Source organism: Ammospiza nelsoni, chromosome 1, assembly GCF_027579445.1.
Source record: "Ammospiza nelsoni isolate bAmmNel1 chromosome 1, bAmmNel1.pri, whole genome shotgun sequence".
NCBI classification, from domain to species: Eukaryota; Metazoa; Chordata; class Aves; order Passeriformes; family Passerellidae; genus Ammospiza; species Ammospiza nelsoni.
Window position 1 is genome coordinate 110470916 of NC_080633.1, and position 13162 is coordinate 110484077.

General features: G+C 37.0%; 1 protein-coding gene across 4 annotated transcripts in view; it reads right to left on the reverse strand.

The window, feature by feature from the left end:
• TRAPPC8 (trafficking protein particle complex subunit 8) overlaps positions 1 to 13162 on the reverse strand; it is a 52454-nt gene that overhangs the window by 35642 nt on the left and 3650 nt on the right. For 2 of the 4 annotated variants that reach the window (XM_059473154.1, XM_059473145.1), the window contains exons 2-8: positions 11007 to 11201; positions 8317 to 8400; positions 5486 to 5575; positions 4016 to 4190; positions 3467 to 3620; positions 2250 to 2328; positions 571 to 818 (exon numbers count right to left, since the gene is read on the reverse strand). In XM_059473154.1, the coding sequence (XP_059329137.1) occupies positions 571 to 818; positions 2250 to 2328; positions 3467 to 3620; positions 4016 to 4190; positions 5486 to 5575; positions 8317 to 8400; positions 11007 to 11201 (1025 nt within the window). The remainder of the gene's footprint in view (positions 1 to 570; positions 819 to 2249; positions 2329 to 3466; positions 3621 to 4015; positions 4191 to 5485; positions 5576 to 8316; positions 8401 to 11006; positions 11202 to 13162) is intronic. The other 2 variants (XM_059473171.1, XM_059473162.1) reach the window with 1 other exon arrangement.

Consider the following 13162-nt stretch of genomic DNA (forward strand, 5'->3'; position numbering starts at 1 on the left):
CATGACCTTGACTGAACATGGACATGATATTAATCTCACTTCCAAAAAATGCCAGTTTAAGAGAAGCATATTCAGCTGCAAAACCTGCTGAAATCAACAGAATTACACAATTCAGGGTGTCCCTGCATTTCCTCCATGTCAAGTAGCAACTGAGGGGGACGGCTTTTTTTGCAGACAACTATTGATTAAATAAATTTCTTAAATTTAGTTGTGTATTCTGTTGAAACACAAAGTCTATTTTGTTCCCCATGCCAGATTCATCCAAAAGCACAGAATATTAAGGTACAACAGATTTCCCCAGAAACAAGTCACACAGGTTTCTACCAAGAAGCCACCTTGCACTGGAGTTTTTGATACAAATTAGTTCTTGTCTTTATAAAAGATAAATTAAATAATAATGAGAAAACTTCAGTTATTTCTCTTAAATCTACTACAAGTTTTCAGCAAGACTGTTGAATCATTAGATGCAGAAAGAAGTAATACTGTCAAAACAGATTTCTGAATAACTGGATTTATACCCTAACCATTTTTCCTTATTATAGCACAAAGTGTTTTTAAGGGTAAGCTGACCTGATCATTGAGCTGTCGAATTGTTTTCTCTATGTGTGGCAAAAGTCCCCGAAATGTGAATTCCTGTATGAACTGCCTAATTCGATCATGATCCGTGAGAGTTAAACAAGCACCATGAGGTGTCCCAGAATTTGACTTCTTTGAGTCTTGAAGTGATGTAGAAGCCTTCATGTAATCAGCACTATCCAAACTGCCACTGGGATGATCCAGTTGAAGGGGGTGAGTCTTAAAGTTATTTGACAAGCCATCTGTTGAAAGATTGAAAGAAAAGTTCCAGTAAGTATAAAGATACTTAAATATTTCAGGTTTTAAAGGTCATTTTTACTAACCTACTTCAAAGCTTCCCTTACTCAGAACTCTGGAAAGCAAAGCAATTCACCAACCGTTCTGCACTACAGATCAATGCTGAGCAGGCAGCAGCTGAGCACTGAGTATTGTATCATTCCTGCAATTCTCAGAAAGTTCAGGCAATCTCAAGAATTACAACATGACTAAATATGCACAGTTTTGGTCCTCAACTACAGTGCAAAAAAATCTTCCAGTATGCTGACTAATATTAACAACTTTGAAGGAAAACTGGAAACATTAAAATCAAAATAAAGCATTCATCAAAGTTGGGATTGCAGCAATTACTACAATGGCTCCACTGGGTCCATTCTCTTTTTTTCCGCTTATGTTTTAAGGTTAAAAAAAAAAACAAAACCAACAAAAGAAACCTAATTTTCCATGTTGTTCCAAGCAATCATGATGTAAAACAATTTCCTCCGAAGTCCTCTTTGTTCAATGAGAAGGACTGCTGATCACTATTGCATTTAGCTCTCTGAAATAGACTGAGACATTGCTTCACTCCAGGACTTAAGCAGTTTTCTTACTTATAAGAAAATCAGCTTGCTCTATGTGGCACCAAGCAAAGCTGAGCTGTGAAAGCAAATCCTCAATGGATATTACCCATGAAATCTAATTTTGAGCTTTTAAAGTTCAATTGGTAGCTCCTAGATTACATCTGGGCTGCAAGGCCTTACAAAGATGGCAACTGCAGGGTCTCCTACACATGCTAGGTCTCCACAAGCCTTTCAGGTGAGATATGGAGGATCTGGGCTGAGGCAGGCTAGGCAATGCAGGGTACCTCACTTTTTCCCTATTTGGTGATGCCTCTCACCTGAATCCTACACAGCTATCTTAATTGTGTTTAAGGGTGCAATAATTTGCACTCAATTTCATTTACTATCCTCTCCCATCCACAAGCCGAGTTCCAAAGCAAATGCTTCCAATCAACTTAGAAACTAAACATTCTCTAACATTTACAGATTTAATATCAAAACCAAGGACAAACTCCAAAACCTCAGCTTCCAAGTTACAGCAAAGTATACAAACCGAACCTTTCATAATTATGAAAATTGGCCATTTAAACCTATGCTATTTTCACTAATTACCAGAGTTTGCAGACAATATGCTTAGACTTACAAAATATGAGCCCAATACATCATTAACCACCTCATTAAGGAGATGTCACCAATCCAGTAGGTGAGTACCACAGCATTTTTCCTTGAGGACACTTAGCATTTAAAAAGCCATTACTCTGAGCTGCCTAACAGACCATCTAACTAAATACTGTCCAAGACAAAAAACAGTTGTGTAAACGCTGTCAGATCATGATTTTCATAAAGCTACAAAAATACCTTTCATTTCACTGTCTATGCCATCTGATATCAAGTGATCAGTGTTCTTGTTTGAAACAGTATAATCTTCATAGGAATCCTGCCAGAAAAGAGAGGGGAAAAAAGTCAGAACTTTAAGACTACTCATCCACATACAAAAGTCATTAAACAATAGTTGTCAGTTTCAGTAAGTTAACTGAATTACTACAGTAGCGTGTTTGTTCATATGTATTAACTTCTCTAAGTAGTTTCTGAGGCTTTAATAAACTGTCTTATTTTAAAGATGAAAGTTATATTCACCAAATTAATCAAGTACCTTCTAACCTGCTCAACTGGCTTCCCTGTCAATCAAAGTAACTCCAACTCTTGCACAGCAATGCCTACAGCAGCAAAAATATATTCCCTAAAGCAGTTCCTGAATAAGCTCACACACACAAAGATCTATATTGCACAGTTCACACAAGACAGAAAAAAAAGAAAAATATCTGATTCGTTTATGATGGACTGTAACTCACTGGTCCTCTTAGCTTATAGAATATGGAATGTTTTGACTTTTCAGTGGCAGCTGATGCCAAGAATGGCTACCTAGAATAGACAGCTACATTTGGCAAAGAAATATGATTCCAGAAGCCTTTTAATCATAAGGAGTTATAACTGCAAGTCAGTCAAAAGCAAAACTCAAAAAAAGAGTATTTTTGGTTCTAAAGCCAAAAATACAGATATTTATGGCACACTCAAAACACACTATCCCTTGCAATCTTAGCAGATGACAGACCAGACTAGACCCACAAGAAGTTATCACAAAAACCACACATACTCCCACAAAACAACACACCCAGACTATTTAGTGAAGTACAGAAGACCCAGGGAAAAAATTTAAGACTGAGGAAGACAAAAAAATATGAAGGTAGAAAGTTGCTATGAACACGACACTTCTGAGGTTACTTCCTCTTACAACTCTTATTATTTCTTATTTATTGTCTATTATTTCTGTGTTCCTGTCAATCTATTTCAGACAGTCCAGTATTTCAGTGCTCCTTACTGTCAACTTAAGTAGCACAAAGGACAGTTCCTGCTGAGGACTCATCTTATGCCCTCACAAAAAGCCACAGCTGTGTCAGAAGTGTCTGGACTGCCTACCCATTCTGTAGAAACACATAACACTAAGGTGAAACTTAATGCAACTACAATGGACTTCCATAAGCATGGTAAGATCTGTTTTTAGAAGACTGTACTACCTGGTTCTGGATAGTGTTTTTCTGAAGGTACTGACTCCAAGGATCTGGTATCTGTTCGTCTGCTCCTCTGTTAGACACCCGAGAATTTATTTTCAGCAAATAGCAACCCTGAGTTCCATATCTCTGTTTCATCTCTTCATAAATGGAGTCAGCTCTGAAACAGTAAAACAACATTAGTCCTGTCTCGATATCAAACTAACTTTAGAGCATGTACTGCAACAAACTATTTTAGACCATTATCTATAGTGCTTAAAAGGAATATTCTCCTATTTTTAAAACAATCCATTATGCAAGAGTAAACTGAAAATCTTTGAGAATTAGTTCAGAAAGCTACCAAAGAAAGCACCTATCCCAAAAGCTGGGACTGATTAATTTTATTTTATATGAACACAAGAAGAAGATCTAAAAATAATACTTTCAAATATCTGTCTTGATAATAGTATACTGGCTAATGGATCCTGTTGCATGTCTAATCTCAACAGAATTTATCAACACAAACATTTTGGTCAAAGAGCTTATCTGTAAGCTCACTGAAGGCAGATGACCCACCTTTGCTCTTCTCCTGTGCTTACATCATGCAGTAGCACATAATATTTGAGCGTGTTTGGTATAAACCACTTGGGATATGAGTATTCACTACTGTGCTGAATCCGATGCTGTTCTTGGGACAGCTTCAGGAACTGCTCCACAGGGTCAGGTTCACTAGAAGAAACTACCAGCATACCTGAATTCATTAAGGACATATACCCAAAGAACACAGGGACACCACTGATCATAGAATAAAACAGGAAGTACATAAAATAGAATAGATGATACAATACTTAGGTATGTAAAACATGCTGCCACAAAAGTATGTGCAATCAGAATTTGGCCTTACTCTCAATAAAAAACAATCAGTTAACTAACATCTGTAAAATGAGATGCAGGAGTTTGCTCCAATTCTGAGTTTAAGCTGCTACATGATAGCCCATTTAAGATTTTAGATAGAGACCAGATGTTCACATAGCAAACATGTAGCTGAAATTCATCCCACCGTATTTTAACTTTCAACCTCCAAGGAGAGTTGGGGCTTTAAGTTATCACCTAAACAACAGTAATCACCAGCATTCATAAACACAGCAACACCACCCAAGTAAAAAGCAGAAGTGGTCAGATTTTTATCTCAACTACACAATCATTAATAAGGAACATCCCACTTTGCTACATCTACTCACTAAATCAAAAAACATTACTTCAGAGAAGCCAGAAAGCAAAGCTGTAATTTAAATGTTATTAAAATTCAGAAGCCAGAATCAGTATTTTGCCAAGTTAATTCTGCACAGGTGTGGCCATTATAATACCTTTCCACTATACTGAAATTATAATGCTCAGTACAGAATTAGGAACGGAGTGTCATAAAACCTGCAGTATCATAATTACTGTAAAGCTTAACACCAGCTACATCATGAAACAGTGATTATTCTCAATTTCCCTGTAGACAAGCAAATTAAGGTTTGGTAAAAAAAAAAAAAATGTGACAGCATTCAGGCATCTTTCCAGACTTCTTTTTATCCAGCATAGCTCAAAGTTCACCAAATTTCCAAAACACCATCTCCCCAACCTCCACCACTCCATCTGCTTACAAAAAGCTACTAAAAAGCAGCAGATGCATCCCAAATACACATTCCTCTGTTGTAGATAAGGGACGGACAAGAGATACTTAAAGAGCTACAGCAGAAAGTGTCTGAGGATGATGGAGTCTCATTCACAGGTATTGTCTTTGAGCTCACTTTGACACAAAAAGAGTGTGTGGAGAAGGGGAAAAAAACCCAATAGAACACTATTAAAAAACTCAGACCAAACAATCACAAAGAAAACCCCTACGCCCTTATGAAATCAGTCTGTGTAGTCAGACATAGAAGAAAAATATATAGGCTTCAAATCATAATTGTGAAAGAGTTACTGCAAAACTTTCAGTGTCTCCTACATTATATTTTGTAACAGCCTTCCCTGGCGCGGTCTGCAACATTCAAAGGATACATGCAACATAGTGGTTTAAGAATTCGTGATCAGATGCAGGCATGGACTGAAGAAAGCACTCTCTGTAAGACTCAAACCAAGGAGTAGTAGCTGAAATACACAATGAAACAGGACAAATTAGACTATTCAGTGAAATTTGTTCACCCATTAATGAAAAGGAAGTATGAAAGACTACACCTGAAAGTGAAGCCTGCAAACTCTGACAAGGTTTGCATGGCAAGGGAAAGAAGGAGGAACAGTCCAAGGAGAAAGTATTTTAGATGCAACACAAGTAGGAGAAACAGTAACACTTCAAACAAATCCTGTGAAACTGAATAGCACCTTAAGCACCACATTCCTCACCACTTCAGGCTCACATGTATTGAGTCCTCATTAAACCACTACTCTTTACCATCCCTTTAAACATTCAAACAGTTGGCAAAGAAAGAAATAAATTCTTCTAACAGTCATTGAATTTCTGGGCTAGGGATGTAAGAATTGACCAAGAAACAAAATTCATTTTTGAGTATGTAGAGGAGCTAAGGATTACCAAAACCCTATACTGCCTGTTTTCTACAAGTGCTGACTTGGCTTGACAGCAGTCCCCTTCCCATGCCTTGCTAAAACAAACAGTTCAGCTGACAAAGATCCAAGAAGATAAAACCTCAGATTAAGTTGTGCCATTAATGCTGAATAATTTTAACCTGCCAAGTTCAATGCCCTTCCACAATAGGGATTTCATTTTCCTAAGAGTAACAAATCAAAGGAAAGCAAGGATGTCTGGGACATCAAAAAAATGTGAACTTAATATTGTCCATTTCTTTCCACTCCAGCTATAGGTCAAACAATGAACTATTATTTCTTCTTTTAAGCCTGTTCTATTATATCTTTACTCTCCAACTCTTCCCTTGAGTGGGAAACAGATTCCAGAGCAAAATCAATCCACTTCCAATAATCTGATTTCACACTGAAGTAACTGGATCCACTGTCATCTCACCTGCAAACTAGAAGACAGTAACTATCAGAGAAAAAAATTTGTTAAGAAATTCTGAAAGTATTTTCTTTACATGACCCTTAAAAATGCACATTGCTAGACTTTAGTAAATAAAAATAAAATAAAAGTAGATAAAAATATCTAATGCTTTGTAAAGCTGTCATGCACCTCCTCATAAAAACCAAGCCAAACCACCACTTTGATTTCTTAAGCTAATTTTGGAGACAGGTTCACTTTTATGTTGGAATTATCTTGTATGGCATTCATTTAATGCATTTTCTTTAATCCTACATTGTCAAGCCATCTTAGATTGGCTTCAGACACACAGAAGTCGGACACAGCCACACTTGAATTCAGTCTAGCAGTGAGCACATGTTACATTAAAAAAAGCATACTAGGAGACAAACTTCCAGCTTTTGGCTACAGCCCTTCCAGAAACTGTTCTCTGAGTACTCAACTAGGATACAAAAAGCTCTTGGCTTTACTGAGTCCTACATGCAAACATGCCAACTATTTAAATTAAGGAAAACACAGCTTGTTATTATTAAAAGTAAGCCATAAGAAAGTGACTCATACGCATTTTTCACAAGTATAACAAGCCATGCAGTAACTCTGGTTCAAAGTAAACACTGTTAAACAACCTAAGGCAAAAAATTTGCACTTCTGTTTTACAGCTGAATCTCAGCAAAATAAAAAAATCACGTGTTTTTTAAAATTTGACAGTTACAAACAGGGAAGTACTACTTTGTTTTGTGGATTGGCTCTCTTGCCCTCTTTTTTCATTAGGCCTATTTAAAAACCTTGGAAGCAGCCTCAAAGGAAACTGGGACTTCCTCTACACAGCAATATCAACAGGATTCACTTGAGCCTTTTACAGGGCTGTAATCACTTATTGTAGATACTTGATAAACACACACCATACTCAAAACAAAAGCAGTATTTGAAAAAAAATTTCACAACTGTGACACCTCGTAACACGTTACAGCAGTGTAAACCACCACTGCCATTCAGGTATCCAGATCTATACACTTTGCATTTTTCCAGTATGCTGGAACAGAACTGAAGTTTTGGTAAACTTGTTAACACATTGAGAACTTATTAAGAATAAAAAAAAGTAGTATTTCTACATAACAGCATAATAATGGAAAATCTACTTAATGAAGTTTTGTACCCTTTAGGCACTTACCAGGATCTGAACAGATACTACTGAAAGGATGAATGGATATTATTCACCAAAGGCATAAACTATATAAATATATAAAAATGAAAAATATCAAAACCTGGCTCTTATAGACCACAATGCAGAGCCTTGAGATGTTAATAACCAATGTGGTTTGGTAGCAATAAGTCTCATAAACTACATAAAAATGTATTAGAGAGCTTTTTCTTTTTTTAAGGATCATACTCCAGAAAGGATGTCAATATAGCAGAGACATACGTGCTCTAAGTACAGTCAGCAGTTGAGTTCCAACTTAAAAAGTGTTACTGTCCCCTGAGAAAGGCGTTCCCCAGAGAAGCAGAAAGTACACTTGAAATACAGCAGTGACAGTATACAGCTCCATAGGATCAAACAATCCAGTGTTCTTAACAGCACCAGGTAATTTACCACCACCACCCTTATTGATTGTATGGAAAGACCAAATGATTTTGATTAACAGGAGTAGAAATGTGATTAAAAGAAAAATTAAAACAACCACCACCAATGATTTTTCAGTTAGGGGGAAAAAATGGAGGAACACACATCTACGTCCGGAAAAGTGCTGAACAGTTGTAGCAGATGGTAAAGAAAGGTGGATGGGGCACATGGAAAAGGAGTAAAGGGCAATTTGGCAAATCAGCACCAACCACAAAAAAATACCTGAATAAAACGTGGATGTGTTCAGTTCCATCAGTGTCTCTTTCCAATTACTGTACCAAGGAACACTAGCCTTAACTGAGCGATCTGATAGAAAAAACATTATATTATTATACTAAAAAGGGTCAGATGCAAACATACTCTTGGCTTTTACACTCTGGTAGCGTGAAGTAGAAAAAAGTCTACACTATGCACGCCCATGAGGGGTATGGAGGAGATTTGACTCCAGCTAACCTTAATCAGGAATATTTCAAGCTTCTCAACGTTTGACAGAGTACTTTAATGGAAATCAATATTAACTTCTAGTTCAGGCCCAATTCTAGGCTCAAACAAAAATGGAAATTTTATCAAGTAGCAAAGACTTAAGTTGTATCTACACTTTATTTCTATTTTACCAGATGGAAGACACTCTAAATCTAGGGCACTAACTTGTGAGATTTCCAAGCCTCAGTACTAGTTAAAAGTACCTGAATACATTAGCTGCTGAAAGTGGTTGCCCCAACACTCTCAACATATTCCTCCAATGCCTCATATCAGCATTTATGGCATGCAGCCTTGAACAAACATAGCCAGGGAACTGATTTAGTAGGGAAAAAAAGTCCTTCCTTCTTTCAAATAATTTAGTTCTTTAATGGGATCATTTTTCTTCACTTTCTACATGTACCAGTACATGGGAGAAGCAGGCATGGCTGAACACAAGTAACTTCTCAGCAACCAAATGAGTCTCCCAGCACCAGATTATGGAACTATAAGAATATTTAAAAAAACTGTAACAAAGAAGGATTACAAACAATTAAATCAATACAACACACCAGTTCCAAAACTTTTATCAAAAAAAGAGCAGGATTATGACCCCAGTGCCAGAAACATAACTCAGCTTCTTAAACAGTGTTTATCTTTCTTCAAAATAGACTGCACTTGATCACCATTAAAATTAAGGAAATATCTTTTAATATCATTACCCTAGAAAACTAATTCACTCCCAAAAAAGAACAAATTAAGAACTGATGAGAACGTTTCCCATTTGCCATGCCAAATGATTACGTTCTGCTGTCAGGAATGAATGCATCCCTTGGTTTGAATAAAATGCTCTAAGAAAGTTGAAAAAAAATACCCTAAATGTCTTAGTAAATACTCATATCCATCTAAGCATAAAGAAACCCTACTTGGTTCTTCTTCATATTCTCTTACACTGTAATGGGATACAAACTCCTCCATCAACAGCACTGTCAGTATTTTGTGACACAGAACTCCACTGAATGACAAAGCTACTACATGAATTTGTCCTTCTTTGTGATCTTAAACAGCTTGGACACCTCTCCTCCTGTCAAATAAGCATATAGCCAGTGTGAATGGAAATAGGAACCTAATCACTGAGAGACAAAAGATAGTCAAACACAGTAATTAGTACATCTGAGGCTCCAGCAGCAAATATGGAAAACAAAAGAAGAGATATTTGCTTCTGTAACTACAAGGCATTGCTTAAAATAGCCACTATTTTTCTTCCCTTCTTTCAACATCTCACTTCTAAACTAAGGTCAGAAAAAACCTCATGAAAAAGTCTCCTCACTGATATCATTCCGCTTTCTTAGGGTCTTTCCATCTCTAAAATTGAAGCAAACTTTCCATCAAAAAAAAAAAATTTATAGCAAAACAGCAATTCACCAATGTGATCTATAAAGAAGGACACAGAAATTTTACAAAATGTGGGATTTTCAACACATCTCAAAAACAAGAAATTTCCAGGCTCAGGTTCTTTTGCTTTATAAACCAACACGGGACATCAAGTTGAAGACGTACCTTGTAAATTAGGTATCCAAGACATGAGATTATGCCATTTTTCCATTATCAACATTAAAAAAAAATTTACTACAGCAAAATCAGTCACTAATTCCCACAAAGTTTTATCAGTCTATTGCTATAGCAGAGCTAAACTCTTCACTGCAGGCTGAACTTAAAACACAATAAATTACGCATGTTTAAATAGGGCAGTGCATACATGCTTTGAATTAAGTACATGCTCAGAGGCTTTAATGGATTAGGGTCTTAATTGGGAGGAGTTCAATCTTCTCAGCTCCTAAGATCAGGTGTGATTTAGCATTATTCACAATACCTCATCACTTGGAAATCTGAGGAAAAACATTTTTAGCATACCCTAGTAATTCTGACAGTGAAATATGAAGCACAAGTTCCACAGAAGAAAAAAAAAAAAGACAAAGAATCAAAGGAGTCACACACCTTTCCTCACAGTCCTTTTTCCTTAAACTTTTTATGACTTTATCATCAAAAATAAAAGAAGCTAGGATAACTAACTTCAAGATAAAGCCATACATTAATACCAACATCAAGTTCTGACATTTATTCAGCCAAGTGCAACAAGTCACTGTATCAGTTTTGTAACAAGAAAATTACACAATGAAAGCATCGCTAATGGCTACATTAAGATAATGACTTCACAGAAGTTGAGAAGAACTAAAATACCAGGAAAATTAAAATTATTAATTCAGTTCAACCACTCTTGCAGCATTACATAAAGCCAAAACTATTCAATAAATCCAAGGTTTCAGTAAAAGCAATGTCTCAAAACTGCAACTCTGAATAATTTTAGTACATGCCACAAAGCTGAAATGAAGGCTAGAAACCTCTCAGCCAATTCCAGTTTACATTATGAAAAGCACAATAGCATTACATACCACTGATGTTGAGATCATAATCTCCAGCTGTGATCACATTAGCCACCAGTCCTTCAGCAGGCTGACTGACAGACACAACATCGTGCAAAAGTTTCCGAATAGCACCGGGCTGAGGTGGGTGAGTAATGATGTTGTTGACAGCGATCTTCAAATTTTTAATGATGTGAAGCTGATTATTAGGATCTCTCATGTGAACTAAAAAGGAAAAAGAAGATGATTTGTTGAGGAGTATGACAGACAGTTAAAATAGTTGTCATAAATTAGTCTTTTTCCAACACATTTTCTCTTTAAAGATTGCTCCATTAAACTTCTCCATCATCAATTTTAGATCACAGTCCATAATGCTTGACTACCAAAAATGGAGGGGGGGAAGGTGGTAGCAAAAAATCACTTGATGTTCAACATTAGGCTGATCTAGGCAGACTGATTAATGAATAGCATAGGATCTTAGCTGGTAAGAATATCCACTCCATCTAACATAGTACATGCACATTCTACACTGATACACTCACTCCCTCCTGTGTAGAACATACCAACTTTCATGGAAAAGCCATAGGAAACATGTACGGATTTCACCCAACACATCATGTTTCAAGGAATCAGCAATCCAAGAAATCCCACACACACAAATAAATAGCATTTAAGAAACTTGACAGGGAAAACATGGTATTCATTCACCCAAAATTAACATATCCTAAAAGACAATCTGAGAAAGTTGGGGTTGCTCATCCTGGAGAAGGGGGGAGACCTTAGAGCAGTACCCGCAGGGGGCTTTCAAGAGAGCTGGAGAGGTACAAGGGCATGTAGTGACAAGACAAGGGGGAATGGTTTAAAACTGAAAGAAGAAAGCAGATTTAGGTCAGATATTGGGAAGAAATTCTTTCCCATGAGGATGGTGAGGCATTGGAACAGGTTGCCCAAAAAAGCTGTGATACCCTAACACTGGAACAGTTCAAGGCCTGGCTGGACAAGGATGTGAGCAACCTGTTCTAATGGAAAGTAACTCTAACCACAGCAGAGTAAACTTAGAACTAGATGTTCTTGAAGGTCCCTTTAAACCTAAACCATTCTATGATTTTTAGCTATAGCTTCCTTTGTAGAATCTTTGTGAAAATTGCTTCCTAAAGCCATCTGGTTTTAAAAAACTATTCACAACATTTTCAACACTCGTTACAATTCTGGGCCTGCTGTGATTTTTCATGTAATTTCACCCTATTTCAAACCACAACCCCCCCAAGCAAGCCAGACTGTGAGTGCAGGCAGGACACACTGACTACAGCTGCCTAAGCCACCTGGTGCCACCATGTGCCACACAGCACAGCCCGACTCCTCTGCATGCTTTTTCACAAATTCCTGTATAGCGTAGAAAAGGTAGCACAAAGGAAATTTCTTAGTGTTTTCTTCATTTTTCAACTAACTACAGGATTCACACCATAAAGGTCTGAAACTGAGTATTCAATCTGCTCCAGCCTGGAAAGCACCCCACACCTTCTCCACAAGCCTCTTCAGAAGTACCAAGTACATAGCTAAAGTCAGATCACATTAGATGTGTTCACAATCCATTTTGAATGTTAAAACAGATTTCTAATGTTGCTCAAATCTTGACTCACATAGTTCTACCTTCCTCAAGCACATATTCACTCCCAAGCTTTACCAGCACTCAAGCTCATGGGAAAACATAGTAAAGCAGGTTAGAAAACTCATCCTGCCAAAAACAACCTAAAATTGTGTGGGTTTTTTCAGCTATAAGTTTCAGATTGAACTCACATATCATAAGGCTCTACCAACACCAGAAAAGGCAGTTGTGCTGGCTAAACTTTACTTAATTCAGCATTTCTATCAGAAAGCTGAAGCAGTTGTTTTGGATGGGGCTTCTTTCATCTTATCACATGGGTAAATTACCAACCCTATTTTGAAATTATCAGATGTAAAGGAAGTGGCAGGAACAAACAACAAGGAAACTAGTTTGCCTTCACCAGCACAGCTGCAACACTACAACTCATCCTTGCTGTCTGCCCTAAACATAACAGCCATAATAATGAAGAGCAAGCACACTTCCATGACATCTCTGGCATATGTTTAATGACAAGGACTGAAATAACAGACATACTTACAACCCCAAAAAGTTTTAATACAAAAGAAAAAAAAAGACATGT